The sequence below is a fragment of the Rhinatrema bivittatum genome, chromosome 15 (assembly GCF_901001135.1).
Source record: "Rhinatrema bivittatum chromosome 15, aRhiBiv1.1, whole genome shotgun sequence".
NCBI classification, from domain to species: Eukaryota; Metazoa; Chordata; class Amphibia; order Gymnophiona; family Rhinatrematidae; genus Rhinatrema; species Rhinatrema bivittatum.
In genome coordinates, this window is record NC_042629.1 from 32,629,049 (window position 1) to 32,655,818 (window position 26,770).

The following is a 26,770-nucleotide window of genomic DNA, read 5'->3' on the forward strand; positions in this document are numbered from 1 at the left end:
TTGACATCCACAAAATTTTTTATTATTCGTTCCATCAGCAGGTTGCAATTACCGGCAAGATCAATAACTAAACTCCACTTTCTCCCCCAGGCAGACACACCATGCCCAGACACAGAGAGAGAGACACACAGGCAGACACACCATGCCTAGGCAGAGAGAGAGGGAGAGAGAGAGAAATGTCACATGGTTTTTTATGCGTTGATGGGGGAGAAAGTGGAGTTTAGTTATTAATCTTGCCAGCAATTGCAACCTGCTCCAATGTTATAAGGATTTTGCCGTCTATTTTTGAAGGATATGCGATTGAATTTAACATTCATGAGATGTGGAAAGGTAGATTTTAAAGTTGGCTGACAAGTTGTCTGCCCGCATGAATACAACCTGGTTGAAGACTGGGGGTGTTTCCGTATCTTCCGGTGAGGAGTTTAAAAGATTCTGGTTTGCCGCCATGTTCCAAATGTGCGAGTCTGAATTCAGACCATGTTAGAAGAAGTGGATGAAGAAATAGCCAGTTGGAACTATGCTGATGGAATGAATAATAAAAAATTTTCGTGGATGTCAAAGTTAGGAAGTTTGAAAGGAGTCCATGTTTCGTAGAGGAGGGGAGCCATTGTGTTCCTGAGCACAAGTTGGAGGGTTTTTCTCCTGGTGGACGTGTATATTACATTGTGAACTCTGCATTGTGGCTAAGTATATTTTTGATTATTGCAAGGTTTTTGATTATTGCAAGGTTCTGTGATTATTCCTGTGGGTTTTAGTTTTCTTAGTCTGTTTCATTTCTTTATAGTTATTACTATTACTGTAGAAAGTAATTACTATTACTGTAGAAAGGTTCTGTGATTATTCCTGTCTGTTTTTAATTTTCTTTATAGTCTGTGTTTCATTTCTTTATAGTAAGTTGATTTGCTGTTTGAATAAAGCTAGAAGGAAAAAAAAAAAAAAAACCAAAAAAAGAAACCTCCAAGTAGACAGCTCTCCAGCTTTTAAAACACCTTTTAAACTCTCCCTTGGAGTTAGTTGGCACAAAAAATCGGTTCAAACTATAAATTGGGGCATAAAGACTGTTTTTTAAAACAATTGACCAAAAGCAAAGGCAACAGTCCAGAAGTGACGTAATCTAACTGAATTGGGTGTGTCCCAGACCTTGAGCAAGGTATTCGTAGAGGAGGGGAGCCATTGTGTTCCTGAGCACAAGTTGGAGGGTTTTTCTCCTGGTGGACGTGTATATTACATTGTGAACTCTGCATTGTGGCTAAGTATATTTTTGATTATTGCAAGGTTTTTGATTATTGCAAGGTTCTGTGATTATTCCTGTGGGTTTTAGTTTTCTTAGTCTGTTTCATTTCTTTATAGTTATTACTATTACTGTAGAAAGTAATTACTATTACTGTAGAAAGGTTCTGTGATTATTCCTGTCTGTTTTTAATTTTCTTTATAGTCTGTGTTTCATTTCTTTATAGTAAGTTGATTTGCTGTTTGAATAAAGCTAGAAGGAAAAAAAAAAAAAAAAACCAAAAAAAGAAACCTCCAAGTAGACAGCTCTCCAGCTTTTAAAACACCTTTTAAACTCTCCCTTGGAGTTAGTTGGCACAAAAAATCGGTTCAAACTATAAATTGGGGCATAAAGACTGTTTTTTAAAACAATTGACCAAAAGCAAAGGCAACAGTCCAGAAGTGACGTAATCTAACTGAATTGGGTGTGTCCCAGACCTTGAGCAAGGTATTCGTAGAGGAGGGGAGCCATTGTGTTCCTGAGCACAAGTTGGAGGGTTTTTCTCCTGGTGGACGTGTATATTACATTGTGAACTCTGCATTGTGGCTAAGTATATTTTTGATTATTGCAAGGTTTTTGATTATTGCAAGGTTCTGTGATTATTCCTGTGGGTTTTAGTTTTCTTAGTCTGTTTCATTTCTTTATAGTTATTACTATTACTGTAGAAAGTAATTACTATTACTGTAGAAAGGTTCTGTGATTATTCCTGTCTGTTTTTAATTTTCTTTATAGTCTGTGTTTCATTTCTTTATAGTAAGTTGATTTGCTGTTTGAATAAAGCTAGAAGGAAAAAAAAAAAAAAAAACCAAAAAAAGAAACCTCCAAGTAGACAGCTCTCCAGCTTTTAAAACACCTTTTAAACTCTCCCTTGGAGTTAGTTGGCACAAAAAATCGGTTCAAACTATAAATTGGGGCATAAAGACTGTTTTTTAAAACAATTGACCAAAAGCAAAGGCAACAGTCCAGAAGTGACGTAATCTAACTGAATTGGGTGTGTCCCAGACCTTGAGCAAGGTATTCGTAGAGGAGGGGAGCCATTGTGTTCCTGAGCACAAGTTGGAGGGTTTTTCTCCTGGTGGACGTGTATATTACATTGTGAACTCTGCATTGTGGCTAAGTATATTTTTGATTATTGCAAGGTTTTTGATTATTGCAAGGTTCTGTGATTATTCCTGTGGGTTTTAGTTTTCTTAGTCTGTTTCATTTCTTTATAGTTATTACTATTACTGTAGAAAGTAATTACTATTACTGTAGAAAGGTTCTGTGATTATTCCTGTCTGTTTTTAATTTTCTTTATAGTCTGTGTTTCATTTCTTTATAGTAAGTTGATTTGCTGTTTGAATAAAGCTAGAAGGAAAAAAAAAAAAAAAACCAAAAAAAGAAACCTCCAAGTAGACAGCTCTCCAGCTTTTAAAACACCTTTTAAACTCTCCCTTGGAGTTAGTTGGCACAAAAAATCGGTTCAAACTATAAATTGGGGCATAAAGACTGTTTTTTAAAACAATTGACCAAAAGCAAAGGCAACAGTCCAGAAGTGACGTAATCTAACTGAATTGGGTGTGTCCCAGACCTTGAGCAAGGTATTCGTAGAGGAGGGGAGCCATTGTGTTCCTGAGCACAAGTTGGAGGGTTTTTCTCCTGGTGGACGTGTATATTACATTGTGAACTCTGCATTGTGGCTAAGTATATTTTGATTATTGCAAGGTTTTTGATTATTGCAAGGTTCTGTGATTATTCCTGTGGGTTTTAGTTTTCTTAGTCTGTTTCATTTCTTTATAGTTATTACTATTACTGTAGAAAGTAATTACTATTACTGTAGAAAGGTTCTGTGATTATTCCTGTCTGTTTTTAATTTTCTTTATAGTCTGTGTTTCATTTCTTTATAGTAAGTTGATTTGCTGTTTGAATAAAGCTAGAAGGAAAAAAAAAAAAAAAAACCAAAAAAAGAAACCTCCAAGTAGACAGCTCTCCAGCTTTTAAAACACCTTTTAAACTCTCCCTTGGAGTTAGTTGGCACAAAAAATCGGTTCAAACTATAAATTGGGGCATAAAGACTGTTTTTTAAAACAATTGACCAAAAGCAAAGGCAACAGTCCAGAAGTGACGTAATCTAACTGAATTGGGTGTGTCCCAGACCTTGAGCAAGGTATTCGTAGAGGAGGGGAGCCATTGTGTTCCTGAGCACAAGTTGGAGGGTTTTTCTCCTGGTGGACGTGTATATTACATTGTGAACTCTGCATTGTGGCTAAGTATATTTTTGATTATTGCAAGGTTTTTGATTATTGCAAGGTTCTGTGATTATTCCTGTGGGTTTTAGTTTTCTTAGTCTGTTTCATTTCTTTATAGTTATTACTATTACTGTAGAAAGTAATTACTATTACTGTAGAAAGGTTCTGTGATTATTCCTGTCTGTTTTTAATTTTCTTTATAGTCTGTGTTTCATTTCTTTATAGTAAGTTGATTTGCTGTTTGAATAAAGCTAGAAGGGAAAAAAAAAAAAAAAACCAAAAAAAGAAACCTCCAAGTAGACAGCTCTCCAGCTTTTAAAACACCTTTTAAACTCTCCCTTGGAGTTAGTTGGCACAAAAAATCGGTTCAAACTATAAATTGGGGCATAAAGACTGTTTTTTAAAACAATTGACCAAAAGCAAAGGCAACAGTCCAGAAGTGACGTAATCTAACTGAATTGGGTGTGTCCCAGACCTTGAGCAAGGTATTCGTAGAGGAGGGGAGCCATTGTGTTCCTGAGCACAAGTTGGAGGGTTTTTCTCCTGGTGGACGTGTATATTACATTGTGAACTCTGCATTGTGGCTAAGTATATTTTTGATTATTGCAAGGTTTTTGATTATTGCAAGGTTCTGTGATTATTCCTGTGGGTTTTAGTTTTCTTAGTCTGTTTCATTTCTTTATAGTTATTACTATTACTGTAGAAAGTAATTACTATTACTGTAGAAAGGTTCTGTGATTATTCCTGTCTGTTTTTAATTTTCTTTATAGTCTGTGTTTCATTTCTTTATAGTAAGTTGATTTGCTGTTTGAAAAAAGCTAGAAGGAAAAAAAAAAAAAAAAACCAAAAAAAGAAACCTCCAAGTAGACAGCTCTCCAGCTTTTAAAACACCTTTTAAACTCTCCCTTGGAGTTAGTTGGCACAAAAAATCGGTTCAAACTATAAATTGGGGCATAAAGACTGTTTTTTAAAACAATTGACCAAAAGCAAAGGCAACAGTCCAGAAGTGACGTAATCTAACTGAATTGGGTGTGTCCCAGACCTTGAGCAAGGTATTCGTAGAGGAGGGGAGCCATTGTGTTCCTGAGCACAAGTTGGAGGGTTTTTCTCCTGGTGGACGTGTATATTACATTGTGAACTCTGCATTGTGGCTAAGTATATTTTTGATTATTGCAAGGTTTTTGATTATTGCAAGGTTCTGTGATTATTCCTGTGGGTTTTAGTTTTCTTAGTCTGTTTCATTTCTTTATAGTTATTACTATTACTGTAGAAAGTAATTACTATTACTGTAGAAAGGTTCTGTGATTATTCCTGTCTGTTTTTAATTTTCTTTATAGTCTGTGTTTCATTTCTTTATAGTAAGTTGATTTGCTGTTTGAATAAAGCTAGAAGGGAAAAAAAAAAAAAAAAACCAAAAAAAGAAACCTCCAAGTAGACAGCTCTCCAGCTTTTAAAACACCTTTTAAACTCTCCCTTGGAGTTAGTTGGCACAAAAAATCGGTTCAAACTATAAATTGGGGCATAAAGACTGTTTTTTAAAACAATTGACCAAAAGCAAAGGCAACAGTCCAGAAGTGACGTAATCTAACTGAATTGGGTGTGTCCCAGACCTTGAGCAAGGTATTCGTAGAGGAGGGGAGCCATTGTGTTCCTGAGCACAAGTTGGAGGGTTTTTCTCCTGGTGGACGTGTATATTACATTGTGAACTCTGCATTGTGGCTAAGTATATTTTTGATTATTGCAAGGTTTTTGATTATTGCAAGGTTCTGTGATTATTCCTGTGGGTTTTAGTTTTCTTAGTCTGTTTCATTTCTTTATAGTTATTACTATTACTGTAGAAAGTAATTACTATTACTGTAGAAAGGTTCTGTGATTATTCCTGTCTGTTTTTAATTTTCTTTATAGTCTGTGTTTCATTTCTTTATAGTAAGTTGATTTGCTGTTTGAATAAAGCTAGAAGGGAAAAAAAAAAAAAAAAACCAAAAAAAGAAACCTCCAAGTAGACAGCTCTCCAGCTTTTAAAACACCTTTTAAACTCTCCCTTGGAGTTAGTTGGCACAAAAAATCGGTTCAAACTATAAATTGGGGCATAAAGACTGTTTTTAAAACAATTGACCAAAAGCAAAGGCAACAGTCCAGAAGTGCCCTACTTTACCCAGCTTGTCCCAGGCTAAACTGTTTGACTCCCTCCCTCCCTACCCCTCTACCCACCCACCCCTGGGGCTTGTTTTCTAATAAAGACTGCCTAACTTCCCATTGGCAGCGAGATAAATTAGTACATTGGTAACAGTCAAGGAAATACAAATCACAAACTACCAAGATGAGGACTATCCAATGTAACTGCTGTAGAGCCTTTATTCTGAGGGAAAGCATCTGGAAACTTAGAGCTTGCCCAATTTGTGCACAACTCTCTTCCTTGAAAATGGAGCTGACTGAGATAAAAGCTCAATTAGCTTCAATTAAAAGTATTACACCCACATTGCATTACACAGATAATAATTCCCCAATATCACAGAAAAACCATGAGTCAAGAAAAGGAGATCCATTACGCTCAGGTAGGACCCAAAGTCATCCATTCTTGACAGATGAGCAGCCAACAGGTACACCCTCCCACTCAAACAGGTCATTAAGAAATTCTTTACAATCCAGGATTACAGTGGGCTCTGGTAGAATTAGACCTGTGATAAGGAGACACACAATGTACCAAATGCAAAAAGAACAAGCCCTCTCTATATTAAAAACTGAGGAAGTTCTTGAAAAAAACATTGCAGTATTACCAGAAAAGAGAGAAAAAACACAATGCATGCAGTATTTCAAGATCCATAACCAAAAGAAAAATCTAATTGAGATGGATAACTCTGTCAACAGTGGCACAACTACAAACAGAAAGAGTAAAGTGAATAACAAATCTCAACTAATATCTCATAAGGAGTCCAGGAAAAGCAATAACCTTAAAGAGAGTACCTGGAAGGCTATGACCACAAATGCTCATAGTTTGGGAAATAAAATCCCAGATCTGCAGGCCCTAATGGCTGAGGCAGAATTGGACATTGTTGCTATCACAGAAACATGGTTCACAGAATCTCATGAATGGGATACAACAATACCAGGCTATAACTTGTTAAGGAAGGACAGAGAGGATAGAAAAGGGGGAGGTGTGGCTCTTTATGTCAGAAACAACATCCAAGCATCTGAGCTACAAGGAAGTTGGGGGTAAAGAAGAAGCTCTATGGGTCGACCTAAAAAAAGATGACGGAGTGTCCATTTATATTGGAGTGGTTTACAGGCCTCCAAACCAAAAGGAAGAGCTGGACAGAGATCTGATTGAAGACATCCATAAGATAGGTAAGAAGGGAGAAGTGGTGATCGTGGGTGACTTTAATATGCCAGATGTAGACTGGAAAATCCCCTCTGCAGAAACTAAAAATAGTAGAGCAATAATGGATGCCATGCAAGTATCTTTGTTCAAACAAATGGTGTTGGAACCCACGAGAGAAGGTGCTATACTCGACTTATTGCTCAATAATGCAGATAATGTCTCAGATGTCCAGGTGGGCGCCCACCTCAGCAGCAGTGATCATCGAACGGTATGGTTTAATATCACTAATAGAATAGGGAAAAGAACCACAAAGACCCGAGTTTTACAGTTCAAAAACACAGACTTTGAGGAAATGGGAAAGTACCTGGAGGAAGAACTTAAAGGATGGGAGAACGAGAGAGATGTGGATCAGCAGTGGACCAATCTAAAAGGAGCAATCACCAAGGCAACTGCTCTATATGTTAGAAACATAAAGAAAAGCAAAAGAAAATTGAAACCTATCTGGTTCTCAAAGGAGGTGGCTGACAAAATTAAAGCTAAAAGAACAGCATTCAAGAAATATAAAGGATCCCAAAGGGAGGAGCACAAAGAAGAATATTTGTATCAACTGAGGGAGACGAAGAAAACAATCAAGTTGGCAAAAAATCAAGCAGAAGAGAGGATCGCCAAGGAGATAAAAAATGGTGACAAAACATTTTTCAGATACATCAGCGAAAAGAGAAAGGTCCAAAGTGGTATAGTGAAATTGAAAGGTGGTAATGATCAATGTGTGGAGACAGACGAAGAAATGGCAGAAATATTAAACGAATACTTCAGCTCTGTGTTCACTAAAGAAGACCCTGGAGAAGGACCATCTCTACACAACAAGAAACTGGAGGGAAGTGGAATAGATGAAAATCCTTTTACAGTAGAAAATGTGTGGGAAGAGCTAAAGAACCTGAAAGTGGACAAAGCCATGGGGCCTGATGGGATTCATCCAAGGATATTGAGGGAGCTCAGAGATGTTCTGGCGGGTCCGCTGTGTGACCTGTTCAATAGATCCCTAGAAACGGGAGTGGTGCCGAGAGACTGGAGAAGAGCGGTGGTGGTCCCGCTTCACAAAAGTGGGAACAGGGAGGAGGCTGGCAACTACAGGCCGGTTAGCCTCACTTCGGTGGTGGGAAAAGTAATGGAGTCTCTGCTGAAAGAGAGAATAGTGAACTATCTACAGTCCGGAGAATTGATGGACCAGAGGCAACATGGATTCACCAGGGGAAGATCCTGTCAGACAAATCTGATTGACTTTTTTGACTGGGTAACCAAGGAATTGGACCAAGGAAGAGCGCTCGATGTCATATACTTGGATTTCAGCAAAGCTTTTGATACGGTTCCGCACAGGAGACTGGTGAATAAAACGAGAAGCTTGGGAGTGAGTGACAAGGTGGTGACCTGGATTGCAAATTGGTTGACGGACAGAAGACAATGTGTGATGGTAAACGGAACCTTCTCTGAAGAGAGAGCAGTTTTAAGTGGTGTACCGCAAGGATCGGTGTTGGGACCGGTCCTGTTCAATATCTTTGTGAGCGACATTGCGGACGGGATAGAAGGTAAGGTTTGTCTTTTTGCGGATGACACTAAGATCTGCAACAGAGTGGACACGCCGGAAGGAGTGGAGAGAATGAGACGGGATCTAAGGAAACTGGAAGAGTGGTCAAAGATATGGCAGCTGAGATTCAATGCCAAGAAGTGCAAAGTCATGCATATGGGGAGCGGAAATCCGAATGAACTGTATTCGATGGGGGGGGAAAGGCTGACGTGCATGGAGCAGGAGAGGGACCTTGGGGTGATAGTGTCTAATGATATGAAGTCTGCGAAACAATGCGACAAGGCGATAGCAAAAGCCAGAAGAATGCTGGGCTGCATAGAGAGAGGAATATCGAGTAAGAAAAGGGAAGTGATTATTCCCTTGTACAGGTCCTTGGTGAGGCCTCACCTGGAGTACTGTGTTCAGTTCTGGAGACCGTATCTACAAAAAGACAAAGACAAGATGGAAGCGGTACAGAGAAGGGCGACCAGGAAGGTGGAGGATCTTCATCGCATGACGTACGAGGAGAGATTGAAGAATCTAAATATGTACACCCTGGAGGAAAGGAGGAGCAGAGGTGATATGATACAGACTTTCAGATACTTGAAAGGTTTTAATGATCCAAAGGCAACGACAAACCTTTACCATAAGAAAAAAATCAGCAGAACCAGGGGTCACGATTTGAAGCTCCAGGGAGGAAGTTTCAGAACCAATGTCAGGAAGTATTTCTTCACGGAGAGGGTGGTGGATGCCTGGAATGCCCTTCCGGAGGAAGTGGTGAAGACCAGAACTGTGAAGGACTTCAAAGGGGCGTGGGATAAACACTGTGGATCCATAAAGTCAAGAGGCCGCCAATGAAGAGTGGGTGACTCGCCAGAATGATGGCTACTGCCTGGAGACAATACCCTTAGTCAATAAACATACACATGGTTACTGTGACTCCAACATCACTCTAAGATTCAACAGCATGAGGAAATGTGGAAAAAAGGATTTGCACTCACAATGACGGGAGTAGCTGGCTTGTTACGGCGGTTACTACCCCAAACCAAATATCCAGATTACTACCTCCACCTTCCTCTATTCCTGATGCCTTTCAACTAGCTTGATCACTCCATTCTTATACTTCACTTTCAATGCATATCCAGCATAGTTCTCTGCTTCAACAGCAGGGGAAAAGAAAAACTGTTACTTCACACATCCAGCAGAGCTCTCTGCTTAAAAGGCAGGGGAGAAGAAAAAAGGGTTCGCACTCACAAAGCGGGGAGTAGCTGGCTTGTTACGGCGGTTACTACCCCAAACCAAATGTACCTGATACTTCACTCTCGACGCATATCCAGCATGGCTCTCTACTTCAACGGCATCGGAGAAAGACTGATACATCACGAATTTCCAGCATAGCTCTCTGCTTCAACGGCAGGGGAAAAGAAAAACTGATACTTCACGCATATCCAGCATAACTTCAACGGCAGGGGAGAAGAAAAAAGGATTCACACTCACAAAGCGGGGAGTAGCTGGCTTGTCACGGCGGTTACTACCCCAAACCAAATGTGCCTGATACTTCACTTTCGATGCATATCCAGCATAGCTCTCTGCTTCAACAGCAGGGGAGAAGATAAACAACCAATAAGGGCTGTATAACATAATCTGGGTAAAAACAAATAAGCATGGGTGTAGCTTGCTTATTGCGGCGGTTACTACTCCTACTACCTCTAACTAATCAAGCTAGATATTTCACTTGGATGCAGCTCCTCCACCGCTCTCTACATTAATGGCGGGGGTGGAAGGGAATTAGAACCAAGAGCTAAGAGAAACAGATAAGTATGGGAGAAGAAATGAGGGAAGCTTGCTGGGCAGACTGGATGGGCCATTTGGTCTTCTTCTGCCGTCATTTCTATGTTTCTATATATGTTTCTATGTTTCTATGAGTCATTTCCCCTGAAGCAGGACCTTGCGGTTCGAAACACGATCGTGTCGGGATTCAGGACCTTCGATTGATTTTGCGATGAGTATTCCTTTTTGAAATATATTTGATTGTGATTTGACATCTACATCATCGTTTCACAAACAAATTCACGTTTGTTCTTATGGTTTATATAATTCACAGTTTATCAGCACGTTGAGAGACTTGTTTTACTTTAACAAAAAAAGATAATATAAAAAAGTGAACAAAATACACTGGATTGAAATAAAGTAAAGTGACCCTATACCAAATGAGAGTTTGATTTTGATACTGACTCTATGAGTAAGGGTCCTACAAGATTTGATGGCTATGTGATATGATATAAAAAATATACCAGTCTCACCATTTATTATTTTTTGAAGTCTGCATTGAGACATTTATGGGTATGCCTTCGGAGACTGATCTGGTTTAGGTGGAGTTGGATTTAATACTCCATAGTTTGTTATATATAATGGTCTCTTTACGTTTTGGGATCATTTGTGGACATTTTTACATATAAAAATAAGCATTCCATTAGAACTGTTTTAAATTAATTATTTAAGTTTTATTCATTGTATGGGAGCAACACTAATAGTAGTTAGCATATATGAGTCTAGTTAGGCATCTGGATATTGTTTATAAGTGAACATTTAACAATAAATAAAGATTCTTAGGAATATTATATAAAATATATTAGTGGTTCATCCTGTATATAAACATACAGGTTGAACCACTAATATATTTTATATAATATTATATAATATTCCTAAGAATCTTTATTTATTGTTAAATATATATATACATATATATTTAACAGGCAGACACACCATGCTCTCCCGCGGACTTTACTGTATCGGCCTGACAGAGAGAGAGAGATACAGGCAGACACACCATGCCCATACACAGAGAGAGAGAGAGAGAAAGAGTCAGACACACCATGCCCAGACAGAGAGAGACACACACACACCACACCCAGGCACAGAGAGAGAGACACACACACAGGGAGGCACACCATGCCCAGACACAGAGAGAGAGAGATACAGGCAGACACACCATGCCCAGACAGAGAGAGAGAGAAAGAGAGAGAGACACAGGCAGATACACCACACCCAGAGAGAGAGAGAGAGAGAGAGAGAGCATACCACGCTCAGACGTAGAACGAGAGAGAGAGACACACACACAGGCAGACACACCATGCCCAGACACAGAGAGAGACATAAACAGGCAGACATACCACACCCAGATAGAGAGAGACACACACAGGCAGATACACTATGCCCAGACACAGGCAGACACACCACACCCAGACAGAGAGGGACACACAGGCAGACACTCCACACCCAGACAGAGAGAGAGACACCACACCCAGACAGAGAGAGAGAGAGAGACAGAGGCAGACACTCCACACCCAGACAGAGACACAAACAGGAAGAGACACCACATCCAGACAGAGAGAGAGACACACACAGGCAGTCACACCACACCCAGATAGAGAGAGACACACCACATCCAGATAGAGACACAGACAGGCAGTCACACCATGCCCAGACACAGAAAGAAACATAAACAGGCAGACACACCACATCCAGACAGAAAGAGAGAGAGACACAGGCAGATATACCACACCCAGACAGAGAGACATATCATGCTCAGACATAGAGAGACACACACAGGCAGACACACCATGCCCAGCCCCAGACACGGAGAGAGACACACCATACCCAGATAGAGAGAGACACACACAGGCAGAAACACCACACCCAGATAGAGAGAGACACACACAGGCAGAAACACCACACCCAGATAGAGAGAGACACACACAGGCAGAAACACCACACCCAGATAGAGAGAGACACACATGCAGACACACCACACTCAGATAGAGAGAGACACACAGGCAGAAACACCACACCCAGATAGAGAGAGACACACAGGCTTCCACACCACACTCAGATAGAGACACACACAGGCAGTCATACCACGCCAAGGCACATCTCTCTCTCTGTCTGGGCTTGGTGTGTCTCTTTCTCTGTGTCTGGACGTGGTGTGCCTATGTATGTCTCTCTCTGTCTCTGGGTAGGCTACATCTGCCTATGTGTGTGTCTCTCTCTATGTCTAGGCATGGTGTGTGTGTCTCTCTCCCTGTGTCTGGGCATGGTGTTTCTGCCTGTGTCTCTCTGTGTGAATAAACTCCTACGATGAGGCTCGGGATGCCCCTTTGCACCCAGCTCAGTCGGCGCCATTTTTCAAAATGGCACTGACCTGACCTTCCCCTATCACATGATAGGGGTGAGGTCTGGGGATTGAACCTGGTGGAAGGGGGTGCCCCGTGCCCCATCGCAGGAGCTTATTCACCTTTTAAAGGGTTGAGGGGTGTGAAAGGAGGGTTAGGGGGTGGAGGGTGCCTGAAGTGTGGGGGGAAGGCCTACTGAACCCCAATGATTTTTTTAAATACCTTTGGCGGGGAGGGATGATCCCTCGCTGAACCTCAAAGATTTTTCCCTTTTGGGGAAGGAAGCACTATACCCCCAACAAACTTATTTCATTATTGCTGCACTATTTTCAATGCAAAGGAGGGCATTTTGAAGAGTGGGTTGGGGGGGGGGGCTATGACCTATTGTTTTTGTGAGTGTGTTGCAGTTTGTGTGGGTTTCTGGAATACAATATTTTTTGGGCGTTTTTTTTGTGATTTTTTTACATTTTGGAGGTCGGGACCACCTCGAGTGGCGGTTTTGGGTTGAGCCAGAGGTCAGCCCTGACCCCCGCTCAACTTTTTCTTTTTGCCATGACAATTTTTTGAGGGTTTGCATGGCCTTTAAAATGTAACATGGGAGACTCAGGACCCGTGTTAGGGTCCCGTGGCTCCCGCGTTTCATTTACCAAGCCTCCACTTTCTCGGTCAGCCGCAACAAAATATTTACAAATTGCCTATTAATGATCTTTGCATGCATTTGCATTATTCATGCATGCAAACTGCATGCAAAGCAGGCCACTGAAATAGGGGAGGGACCCTGGGCAGGGCCATGCAAATCATCCCAAACATCGAGCGATACACGCTGTTTAACATGCATTAGAGCGCCACCGTGACTTGATACATCACCCAGTTAGTTTGCTGCTCTTCTGTATTTTCCCATATTTTGATTTATTTAACTTTTTTTTTTTTTTTTTCACAAATTTTGCCCTTATTCTCCTTTCCTCACCTCCTCCCTCACTCCCCTCCACCTCCTGATTCTCTCTTGCCTCTTTGCCCATTCTCCTCCCTTACCTCACCTTTCCCCCTGGTGGGTCAGCAGTTGTGATCTGTCTCCCTGGGTAGGATCCCTGCAGGGGCAGGGTCTCCTTCCGAGCTAAGACCTGAGGGTAGCAGCTCTGCCTGGGCTGTGGAACACCATAGCGGCTCCTCCCATGTCCAGTTCTGACACAGAGGAAGCAGGGCCCATCACAGCAGAAGCAGCTCCTCTCCCTGGCCCACTGAAAGAGAGGCATGGCTAAGCCCTGCGAGGCTTACAGCCATGTCCCTCCACTCTGGCAGCTTCCTCCCTTCCTGAGCTTGCAGTGCCTCCAAGGCACCAAAGCTCAACAGTGTAGCCAATGTTTTCTTCCCTAATTGGGCAACCAGCATGCCCTCTTTCAGGACTGATTATGCCCCTGTGGGGGGCCTTTCCTTACCCCTTACATAGAGAAATCTTCCACAGTATGACAGCATTAACTTTCATTCTCAGCAGGCAGCTACAAGACTTCAGTCTTTTCTGTATTAGTTACTGTTCCAAGAGAATTATTGCCTCCTGTGCCCGACGCACTATGTAGACTGATTGCATCACCTAAGATTAGAATTTCAGATTCTTGAAATCTACTTGGACGACCACTCTTCTGTTCCCATTTCATTGTTTTTTTGAATTTATGTTGTGTTTTTATGAAACAAACCATCAGAAAATGATCTAAACACCTGAGAGACCTACAACAGAGGGTAAAAATGCTTATTATGATTTGCAGTTTGTGATCTTCCCTTTAAGCACAGGCCTGGAAGCGCGGCAGGGCAACAGGCCATTTCCGGCCAACAAATGCAATTTATGTCACAGAATCACTTGCTTTTCCTAGTGGTCCATGAGATCACCAAAGCCCTCTGACAGCGTATTTTCACTGCTCGCTCAGGGGAGGAGGGGATTCCATTAGGGGCATGCATGGAAAAAAAAAGTTTGATTTGTTTTTTCTGTTCAGTTTCCTGTTTCACTTTTTGTTCGGTTTGGATCAGGCGCACATTCCTTTCATTTGGGTCATTAATTTCATTGCTTTTCATTAAAGTCAGTGAGGGAAGCAATGAATCTGGTCTTTAACGCCCACTTTCGGGTTTTTCGTCTAAGGTTTGTGAACTTGCTGGCAGCCATCAACAGCAGAGGCAACAGCCGTCCAAGGCACTAATAAGAATGGCGTTAGCAAACACCCCACGGCACCGAAAGTAGAGCAAAGTGCGCACACGGACAGCCCGAGCCTTGGTGAGAGAGGCAAAATAGCACCCGCAGTGGCATTAACACCCCAAGGCATAGACAGAGAAGTATGGCAGCACTCCAAGGCATATGAAGATGAATTTTAAAACCCCGACACGTGCAGCAATTAGGGGATGCACGGACATGTTGGGCTCACGCACATGGCGTGCATTTTAAAAGCTGCCGAGATGCCCGCGTATCTCCCAGAGCGCGCACATCTCAGAACTTTTGAGAAAAGGATGGGGCGTAGGCGGGGAGGGGGGGGGGGGCATGTACCTGAGATGTCTGTGTAAATACTTTCAAGCACTGAGAGTTTCCCCGCTGCGTAACTTTACCTCTGCTATGGATGCCGTGTAAGTGGGAAAAAATTAAAGAAAAATAGGCAGATCGTTGGCATTTTAAGGGTTGGGGCTAGCTTCCACTTATCACCAGAGTAAACCTGGAAGCGGCAGTGATCGCATTGCTCTGCGACCCCGGCAGAAAACTGGCCCAGTTAAGGTACCTGTTGGGTGGCATCAGATGCTGGGGGAGAGTGGTTAGGGGGCAGTAGATAGGAGCTAAGGTTTCTATTTAGCAAGGATGGAAGGAAGGGGGAGGGTCTGGCCCAGTGTTGTGGTTTAATTTTTAGTTTTGCATGCTGAAGGTGTTGGGAGAGGGGTATGGGGCAGCGGATGGCTGGTATTTGGGAGGAGGGGTTCAGGCTGGGAGGCCTACATTTTATTGTAATTATTTTAATAAAGAGCACTAGGCTGGCCAATTCTAGACCTACTCAGTTATCTGGCTAGAATTTAGCCAGATAAATGGTGAATATAACCGGGGATGCCATTTAGATGGATACCTGTTAGCTTATCCTTCTAAATGGCTTTTGAATATGGACCCCTGTATTTACATAAGATGGAATAAAAATGTATTAAATAAACACCATCCTACTTCTGCTTAAATAAATAAATGGCAGATAGATTACCACTTCTCCTGCTGCTTACAGCACAGCTAGGACACAGTGACAGTGAGTGTAAGAGCACACCTTTCTTTCTCCTTTAAACCCAAAATTTTTTTTTTCTAATTTCTCTTTAAATTTGGAACTTTTCCAGATGAAGCTTCAAACCTCTGCCTTCTCTCTCTGAGATCCAACAGAGGAATGACTGAGAACAAAACAGTCAATTATTGCTCAACGTGCTCTTAGTTTCACAATCACCTAAAAAAATGTTGAAATCAATCCATGCAGCTGCCAGTTAGGATAAGCTGGTTGAAAAAGTGCTGAATCACAAAAAACCGCCCAAAAACTATTGTATTCCAGAAACCCACACAAAGTGCAACACACTCACAAAAACAATAGTTTTCACTGATCAGAATTTTTACTTTGCAATTGTAACCACATATATAGCAATACTCATGTTTAGTTAGTTTGTAGGACCCACACTCTAAGAGTTTGTATATCAATCAAACTTATTCTGGTTTATGGTCATGATAAAAAGGCCGGGGGGTCCCCCATGTTTTATACCAAATGCGGTTCTGAATACAGACCGCAAAGAGAAGGAACTGTTGAGTTAACCACAGATGTCTGGAGAATGAACAACATTGGACTGGAGTCGCTACGGGATATGGAGTGCAGCCGTTTGAGGAGTGTTTTCCCCTGAGGCAGGACCGGGTGGTCCGAAACACGATCGTGTCGGGACTATTAGCTGCATCAGATGAGTATTATTTTGAAGTTTGTTTCATGACTGTTTCTTAAGGATTATAAGGAATTATGACAAAAAACTAATTAATTTGCTCCATTTATCCGACGAAATACCTATATGTGGGGATAGTGAGCCAGCTTAAGTCGGTCTGGTTTTAAGAAAAATTTTGAAATATACAAACAAAACTAATATCTTAAAAATGAGTTAACAATTAAATAAAGTAAATGGACCATAAATCAGAATGAGTTTAATTGATATACAAACTCTTAGAGTGTGGGTCCTACAAACTAACTATACATGAGTATTGCTATATATGTGGTTGCAATTGCAAAGTAAAAACTTTGACCAGTGAAATCTATTGTTTTTGTGAGTGTGAAAAAGTGCTGAAACATGCTTTCTCCCACTTTTTCTTTGTCTCCTCCCTAACTGGTCCCACTCTATCTGACTTTGCTTCCCCCATATACTTTAATGGGATCGAACTTCGTGGACATAGTCCCTGAAATATCCAAATTCTTTTTGGCTCATTTGGTTTGGATGGCCTGAAACAAACCAAATTTCACATTCATATCATCCGACTGCATATCCCTAGTTTCCATAACTAACTCATGACTTTACCACTTGTGATTTATAGAAGAGTAAGACCTGAATATAATAAAGCAGCATAGTGTATTCTTTCTGTTTATCTTTTCTTAAAATGATAAGAACATAAATTGCCATGCTGGGTCAGACCAAGGGTCCATCAAGCCCAGTATCCTGTTTCCAACAGAGGCCAAACCAATGAGGTTCAGATTTTGATACTGTCAGTTGACCTTTGTTGACAACACAGTTGACAAACTTTGTTCTCTGCTTAAAAATAGTTTTCACCCAAGTGGGCTTGGTACACTTACAGGAATCATCACCAACCTTGGACAGAGAGATAGGCATAAGCGGAGTCATATGTTTGAAGGTTGCATTCTACCTTGCCAGAATCATTCATTGTGACATCATTAATGTTTAGCTCGGAGGTAAAATACAAAGAGCTGGAATAATTTTGTTGTGTGTAATGAGTATCCGAGATAATAGCTCTTGCTGGAACTACAGTAAGGACAGGAGAATCTTTCGCCAACCAGATAAGGACATTCCAGTCAGATGTCACAGTGCAGTTAAACCGGGCAACTGACCCCTTCAAGACTGTGCTGTTAATGGGGCCCTGAACAATGTTTATACAGAATCCACCACCTGCAAAATAAGAAAAATGTAGATAGGTTAAACATTGAACTCCTACAATAAGGACCTCCATTGCAATAAGTAGACACTGACTGTCAACAAGCCATTTTTAACCTGCACCTAAGGGTGTGTCTGCACACATCAAAGACTTGGAGCTTCTCTTACGCACAAACCAGCAGCAGTCTTCTACAGAGCTTCTGACTCATAAGATCAGTGCTCAATGCCACAGCACATCTTTTCTCCATATAAAATGTATCGCTCCCTTAGTGCCTGCCACTTCTAGAGAAAGGCCAAACTCAGTGCAATGAGTCAGCTCATGCTTATTACTACTACCACAGTAAATTACATTCAAGTAATAGTCACAATGGTAGGTACATAGTGCAGTAATCCCCCTCTTTCTCTCTCACTCTCTCTCCCTCTCCAGGCCAAACTGTGGAAATGGCAAAATGATGATGGGTATCCGGCTAACTGTGACTTATCTGGGTATATTCAGCAGGCCTGGTTAAGTTAGTTGGATTCCCAACGGCTGTCTTATCTAGATGCTTTTGCACACAAACTTTCAACTTTCACACTCGCACACACATCCTCTGCCTCTCACATACAGACATTCTCCCTCTCTCACACATACTCACAAACACACACATGCTCATTCATACTAACACCTTCTTTTTTACATCCCCCCCTCACCCTTTTGAAGGCAAAAGAGGCAGCAGCAGCCTCCTTCTTCAGCCTCATAGCCCACCAGACTCTGCCAGTGGCTAGGCTGCGCTGCCCCTCCTGCTCTTGACTGCCAAAAGTGGGAATGGGAAGCTGATGCTGCTTCCTTTGACCCTACTATAGTAGAACCGCCCTCAAGGTGAATAATCCCATAAACCAAAAGAAAATAATTTCACCCCCAAAGTGAACTGGAGGACGTTTTCAAGTGAAAACTTCAGGTGACCATCATACAACAAGACGCTGTTGACACTCACATTGCAGAGTGTATATGACCTATTATTTGACCATGTCCATAAAACACTGGTCACCATAGGAATACTTAATTTTTAAAAAATTTTCACATTTACAAATTAAAAATATCTTATCTTGCGAAACTAATTGCTGTTGTATATTTCTTCAGTTCAAAATCCAGAAGTTTTCACTTGACATCTTCCAGTTGACTTTGATGGTGAATTAGTTTATTATTTGTAGGTTTTTATATACCGATGAACAATGGGAACATCTCATCAGTTCACATAAAACATAATTCAGCAACAAGCGCTTTACAGTGAAACAATGAACTTTTAGAGAGAAGGAAGGCAAAAATTTTCAACAAGTTACGGAAAGAGAAGGCATAATTTTCAACAAGTTACATATAGTAAGGCATAATTTTCAACAAGTTACAAATAATGACAGCATAATTTTTAGCAAGTTACAGAGAGAAGGTCAGAGAGTGTAAACTATAAGACTTAAACAGAGTCATTACTTACACAATTTACAACATGTCACTTTTACAGAAGATGTAAATAGGAACTGTATAAATATGATGTAATAATCAAAATAATAAACTCATATGAACATCATAAATGAATAACTGTTTAGTAAGAATGTGATACCTCATATGATATTCGAGCCTCCCACAATTTCTATGAGAGTGCTCACTTCAAAAGTGTCAATAAGTACAGCGTTAACCAAAGTATCGAGAAGTGGTTTAACGCAAAGACGGCGTTAACCAAAGTGCTGAAAAATGGTTTAACGCAAACTGACCTTATTTATAATCATCGGTATCAACATTCAGGTTTGCAAGTACTGTACTAGCATAGCCGAGTGAAGTTCAGATCGAATGAGTTTTTTTTGTGTATCAGTGTATTCCGTTTCTAAGTCCATTTTAGTAGGAGCCACTTCCGTTGTTAATAGGAGGGCTTGGTGCTGTAGTAAATTAGATACATAGTCTGCTGAGTAACTGAATGTTTCTTTAAGCTTTGCCAGATCCATCAGACAGTAATATTTGACACAAAATGTAAATAGGAACTGTATAAATATGATGTAATAATCAAAATAATAAACTCATATGAACATCATAAATGAATAGCTGTTTAGTAAGAATGTGATACCTCATATGATATTCGAGCCTCCCACAATTTTTATGAGAGTGCTCACTTCAAAAGTGTTAATAAGTACAGCGTTAACCAAAGTATCGAGAAGTGGTTTAACGCAAAGACGGCGTTAACCAAAGGGTTGAAAAAAGGTTTAACGCAAACTGACCTTATTTATAATCATTGGTATCAACATTTTCCTGAATGTTGATACCGATGATTATAAATAAGGTCAGTTTGCGTTAAACCATTTTTCAGCACTTTGGTTAACGCCGTCTTTGCGTTAAACCACTTCTCGATACTTTGGTTAACGCTGTACTTATTGACACTTTTGAAGTGAGCACTCTCATAGAAATTGTGGGAGGCTCGAATATCAGGAGGTATCACATTCTTACTAAACAGCTATTCATTTATGATGTTCATATGAGTTTATTACTTTTACAGAAGAGGCACTTTTGACAGAAAAGACGGGAGGACGGAGGGGAGAGGGCATCATGTGGGGGTGTTGTGTTGCTCAGTGAATGATTGTTTGAATAAGCAGGTTTTCATGTGGGGGTGTGTTGTTGCTCAGTGAATGATTGTTTGAATAAGCAGGGTGTCATGTGGAGGTGTTGTGTTGCTCAGTGAATGATTGTTTGAATAAGCAGGTTTTCAGGTCTTGTTTGAATTTTTTAGGGCACGCTTCTTGTAATAGTGAGGGGGGGGGAGTTTGTTCCAAAGGGTGGGGGCAGCTAATGAGAGTGCTCGAGCTTTAGTGGAGCTGAGCTTAGTGTCTTTGGGCGAGGGGATATTCAGTGTTGCTCGGTGTTGCTGTCTTGTAGGTCTGATGGCGTTGTGGAATGTAATGTATTCATTAAACCAATGCATATTTTGGTTGTGGAGGGCTTTGTGGACTAGTATGAGAGTTTTGTAAGTTATCTTTGCAGTGACTGGAAGCCAGTGAAGGTGTTGGAGAACAGGGGTGATGTGGTCACCCCTGTTCTCCTGGCTTCTTCCGACCCTGCAAGCCATGCTGCTTTTACTGCGGCCCTTTCTCAGCTGCTCTGCCCCTCCTGCAGCTGACTGCTGGGAAGGGAGGGAAATGGGAAGCCGATGCTGCTTCTGACCGGGGGGGGGGGGGGATACTCTTTCTTCTGGGCCTTGCCATTCCTCCTCCTCTTGACTGCATCAAGGTTCCATAGTTTCTTCTGGCTGCACTGGCTTTTCCTGATAATGGCAACCAAGTCACCTCCTTCTTCCTGCCCATGTGATACTACGTCCTTTTCAGGCCAGCGCAGGCAGAAAGAAGAAAGTGCCCTCACCAGCACCCCCAGGAGTATGGCAGGCTAGGCAGCCTCCTGGTTCACCTAGTGCTTCCACCAGCCCTGCCTGTGCATATGTAGGCATTAAAATTAATGGTCCTCTCGCCTACTCCCATCTCTGCAGTTAAAATAAAGATAAGCCGCTGTTAGCCAATTATTGATTAAACATCTTGGTGTTTTGTAGCCTCTGTGCTTTTATACTCTGTTCAACTAGAAACTAACCTGATAGTATAGGAAAGGTGTCAAGGATTGCTAGACTGGGCTTGGGCTACACCTCCCGGGAAGTGGTACAGGATGGCAGGTCAGGACATGGGCCGGTCTTCTGCCTAGCTAGACCCCTGCCCTGCAGTTTGGGCCCTTGGGATATGGTGGTCGGTAGGGCTGGGCTGCAGCAGCATGGTGAGTGCAGGAAAGGACTGGAGCTTGAACTGGAACAGAGTGCAGGCAAAGACTGGAACTGGGGCTTGAATGTGGGCAAGGACTGGAACTGAAACTTGAGGGCAGGGAAGGATTAGAACTGGAGCAGGAGTGCAGGCAAGGACTGGACGAAGACAAGGACAACATAGAATAAGGAACATAAAGGCCTGAAGGTAGTGATGCAGGAAGTCTGTAATGTTCTAGACAAGGTAAGGCTCCTAGGCACAAGGCAAGGAGCTGCTTAGGCCACAGAACAAGGAAAGACCTAGGTAGGCCCAATGGCAGGGAAAGGAGTAAGAAGGCCCTTAGGCCACAAGGCAAAGCAAGGAAACAGGGGCTAGGACACGGAGCCAAGGGTGACTCCATCAAAAGAGAGGCAGTTTTGATAAAGCTGAGTTATGTAGGACTGGTTTGGGTGTGGTACAGACAGAGAGGAGGAGTTTGGCAATCATAATGAGCGATTTTATACACTGATGTAAGTGCATAAATCCCTTAATTCCTATGGGAGCTCTCATCTAGTTTCTAGTCAAAGGAATCCTAAAGCTGTGGTGAAGTTTATAATAGGGAGGATGCGTTTCAGCAGCTCTCATAAGCTGGCATCTGTGGATACGTTTTACTCACAGACTTTAGCCCGAATTTTCTAAGCAAATTAGTGCAAGTAAATCTGCTTTAAAAGTTTGCAGGTATACCAGAAACCAGTGCCGACAAACACTCCTGGCAACCAACGTAACTTTGTGTGTGCATGTTTATGTGCATTCGTGTGGAGTAGCCACGGATGGGCCTGGTGGGCCAGGGCTGTTTCACACCCAAAGAGGCCTGTTGCAGTAGTGCCAGCATGGGATCCCATCCCCACAATGGCGAAGAGGAGGGCCTTAGATGAATCAAGGCCATAATGGGGATTCCATTCCCATGACGCTGAAGAGGAGGGCTGGAGCTGCAATAACGTCGCGAGATCCCTTCTCATCCTCGAGGCGATGGTTGTAGGATTTTGGCTAGGTGTATATGTGAGTATATGTATATGTGAGAATGGGAGGTTGAATGTGTGTGTGTGTGTGTGGGAGGGGGGGTTAGAATGAGAGCTTGAATATGTGTGTGGATGGGTGAGAATGGGAGCTTGAATGTCGGTGAGAATGGGAGCTTGGGTGTGCATCTGTGTGTGTATAAGAATGGGAGCCTGAGGGGGGGAGCGAGTGAGAGCTTGTGTGTGAGTATATGATAGAGCATGTTAGAGAGAGAGCTTGTGGGTGTATAGAGAATTTGAGCTTGTGGAAGGGAGCATATGAGTGAGAACTTGTGTGTGTGAGGGAGTCTGTGAGAAAAGCATGTGTGTGTGTGTGTGTGTGTTTGAGAGAGGGAGGGAGGGAGAAAGGGAAAAATAGGAGGAGAGAGACACTGAAAAGGAATTAGAAAATGAGCGACAAGGGAAAAATGGGAAAAAAGAGACCGGGACCAACTGATTAGAAAAATACAAAGATCAGACAACAAAGGTAAAAAAAAAAAAATTATTATTTTGAGATTTTAGAAATTTGAATATGTCATCTTTGGGAATGTGCATTTCTTATATTTTTTAATTTTGGTTTTTCTTCAGTATTCCACTGTTCAGCGTCTAGTTTCTCTGGCTTTCTATTTCGGCTTTGTTTGCATGTTTCTATTTCTAATTTGTAGTCTCTTATTTCTATATTAGGTAAGGATCGGTCTCTGATTTGCCTGTGTGTGTGTGACTGAAGTGCAGTATTTCTGCTCGCATGTAGTTTCTCTGCAGCAGTCCAACTTGTTTTTTCACTCCAGTAGGTGGTGTATTCGTGTTCTAGGGCCTGGTGTAGTATTTGTATTGCTGTTTTTTCATAAGGTTGCTGTTATTTGAATCCTGAGAGTCAGTGCTGTGATTGTATGGTATGGCAAGCTTCTAGATGTCTCTTTCTTTGCAGGAGTTTGTGTTATTTCACAAAAAAGCAGTGGAGGGATATTTTTTGCTGAGGTGACAGCAGAATTTGAATATATTTTTTTTTCATGTTGGTTGTAATGTGAATTTTCCTAGCTCTGCTCTGTATCTGTTCTGATGATTAATGATATTTTATTGTGGTTATGATAATTTCTGGCTTTCTGCAAAGAAGATTCATGAAAGAAAACATTGATTTTTGTTTTATTACACGATTGATTGTATCTGTTTGTTTATCTTTTCTTTTTACATGATATACTTGTGCATTTATAAACTGCAATAAATCTACCTTATAAATGGGCTCTGACCGATGGCCCGCAAATGCGCAGTAGAGAGCAGTTCTACTGCGCATGCGCGGGCGGGAGAGCATGTCGGTCAGATGGCGCTGGGAGGAGCAGCAGCGGTGGATCGGTGGCGACGATATCGGGCAGAGCAGCGGCAGTATGTGAGTGTCAGGTGGGCCGAGCTACAATAGGGCTGAGCGGCGGCGGCAGCGATATCGGGAGGAAATGTGGCGGTGGTGGCATGGAGCAGCTGAGGTGTACGCTGGGGAGGGATCCCCGGAGACCTCCCGTCTCCATGAGCAGGCCACGCTGAAGAGCATAAGAGGGAGAGGGAAGGGAGTGGGGATTGAGAGTGGATGGGGAATGACTGAGGGAGTGGGAGGGAGAATGAGGGGGGAGGGAGAATGAGGGGGGAGGGGAGGGAGGGAGAATGAGGAGGGGAGAGTGAGGGGAGGGAGTGAGAGGGAGAATGAGGGGGAGGTGGGAGGGAGAATGAGAGGGGGGGAGGTGAGTAAGGGGAGGGAGGGGAGGGAGAATGAGAGGAAGGTGGGAGGGAGAATGAGAGGTGAGGGTGAGAGTGAGGGGGAGGTGAAAGAGGGGGAGGGAGAATGGGAGGGGAGGTGGGAGGGAGAATGAGAGGTGAGGGTGAGAGTGAGGGGAGGGGAGTGGGAGGGAGAATGAGGGGGGAGGTGAGAGTGAGGGGAGGGAGTGGGAGGGAGAATGAAGGGGGTGGTGAGAGTGAGGGGAGGGAGTGGGAGGGAGAATGAAGGGGGTGGTGAGAGTGAGGGGAGAGAGTGGGAGGGAGAATGAGGGGGAGGTGAGAGTGAGGGGAGGGAGTGGGAGGGAGAATGAGGGGGGAGGTGAGAGTGAGGGGAGGGAGTGGGAGGGAGAATGAGGGGGAGGTGAGAGTGAGGGAAGGGAGTGGGAGGGAGAATGAGGGGGGAGGTGAGTGAGATTGAGGGTGGGAGGTGAGTGAGAATGAGGGGTAGGTGAGAGGGAGGGGAGGGGAGAGGAGAGTGAGGGGAGGGAGTGGGAGAGTGAGGGAAGGGAGTTTGAGTGGGGGCAGGGGAGGGAAGGGGGGGTGAGTGACCGAGGGGGAGGAGGAGGAGGATGAGTGACAGAGGTGAATGAGCGAGGGGAAGGGGGAGTGAGGGAAAAGAAGTGTAGACGGGTGCAGTGTCTGAAAACGGACCGAAAATCTTTTTTAATGTAGCCTGTTTTAACGGGCTTAACGGCTTGTATAAAATAAATGAATACAGATTAATAAGGAATATTTTAATGCTGGTAAGCGATTGAAATAATTGAGGTAAAATGTTTTAAAGTTTCACGCATGGTGCATAATGGCTGTTTCAAACTACTTAGAAAGTCATTGTAAGGGTGCAGTATTATGGGCTGGCATCATTTATCAATAAGAATGCAACTACTAGATCTCAGACAGGCATTCCTACAGCCCACCCATGTTAAACTTGTGCCCGCCCAAAAAATCAGTTCTGGCTATGCCACTGGTGCACACTATCAAAAACCGAAGGTTTGTGCCTAAATCATGGCCCTTACCCCAACTGCACTTTCCAGGACACCTCTCTCTAGTGTGCGTAAAAGTACACGTGAAATCAATTTTGTGTTTGGACTTTTATGTGCGGGACATCCCGGGTAATTTTAAAAGGGCCACTTACATGCATAAAACGGGTTTGTGCATTGAATTCCTTTTGAAAATGACCTCCTTAGGGTCCAATGGCCAATTAATAAAAGCATAAGAATATAAGAAATGCCATGTTACTTCAGGCCAAGGTCCATCGAGCCCAGCATCAGAAGTAGCCAGCAGATGCCAAAAAATAAGCTCTACTTCTTTTTACTTACCCCCAGGATTAGCAGTAGCTTTCTTTAATCTCTCTGGCTAATAGTGTTTTATGGGCTTTTCTTCCAGGAACTTGTCCAAGCCTATTCTGAAGCCTGCTGGCTAGTCACCTTGACCATGTCCTCCGATAACAGATTCCACAACTTGATTATTTATTTATTTAAAAACATTTATTTCCCGCCCATATCAAACCTGTTCTGCTGGGCAGGTCACAACAATAAAACAATACGGTGACATCCATAATATTTAAACAAAAACAAAAATTAAATTACTAAATAAAAAATATGGGGCGGATTTTCAAAGGGTTACGCACGTAATCCCGAAAACCTGCTCCTGCGCACGCCGAGCCTATTTTGCATTGGCTCGGCGACACGTGCCAACCCCGGGACGCAGTTATGTCCTGGGGCTTTGAAAAGGGGGCGGGACGGAGCGGGGCGGTCCGGGGCGGGGCCGGAGCCTCCAGGCACAGCGGCCATATGCCGCTGTGCCCAGGATCACAGGCCGGCAGTGGGCCGGCGCGCGCAATCTACGCCTGCCCGGAGGCAGGCGCAACTTATAGGACAAAGGTAAAGGGGGGGGGGGTTTAGGTAGGGCTGGGGGGTGGGTTAGGTTAGGGAAGGGAGGGGAAGGTGGGGGGGGGGGCGGAAGGAAAGTTCCCTCCGAGGCTGCTCCGATTTCAGGTTGCGCGCACAAATGTACGCCCGCGCGCACCTTTTAAAATCCGGTCCTATATGCATTGAGCAACAAAGTACTTTCAATGATTTGTTTTAAATCAATTGATTATTAGTTTCTTGGAAAGTACCCTCGTTTTAGTATTATTTGCAAGGGTAATTAATTGTCCTTTATTTACCTGTTCCACCCCACTCATGATTTTAGAAACGTCTATCGTGGCTCCTTTCAGCCATCTCCTTTCCCAGATGAAAAAGCCCAGCCTGTGTAGCCTCGCATCATAGGAGAGATGACCCATCCCCTTTGTCATTTTTGTTGCCCTTCTCTGCACCTTTTCTAGATCCACTATGCCTTTCCTGAGATGGGGCAACAGAAATGCACCCCGTACTCAAGGTGCAGTTGCACCATGGATCAATACAGAAGCAATATGATATTTTCCGTTTTATTCTCCAATCCTTTTCGGATCTTTCCTAACATTCTATTTGCTTTTTTGACCTTCACTGTACGCTGAGCTGAGGATTTCAATGTATTGTCCACAAGGACT

General features: G+C 42.7%; 1 protein-coding gene across 3 annotated transcripts in view; it reads right to left on the minus strand.

Moving 5' to 3' along the window:
• Positions 1–26,770, minus strand: part of IGSF5 (immunoglobulin superfamily member 5) — a 70,816-nt gene that overhangs the window by 32,397 nt on the left and 11,649 nt on the right. For 2 of the 3 annotated variants that reach the window (XM_029579017.1, XM_029579016.1), the window contains exon 3: positions 17,387–17,701. In XM_029579017.1, the coding sequence (XP_029434877.1) occupies positions 17,387–17,701 (315 nt within the window). Of the gene's footprint in view, positions 1–17,370; positions 17,702–26,770 lie in introns of those variants that run through there. The other variant, XM_029579018.1, reaches the window with a different exon arrangement.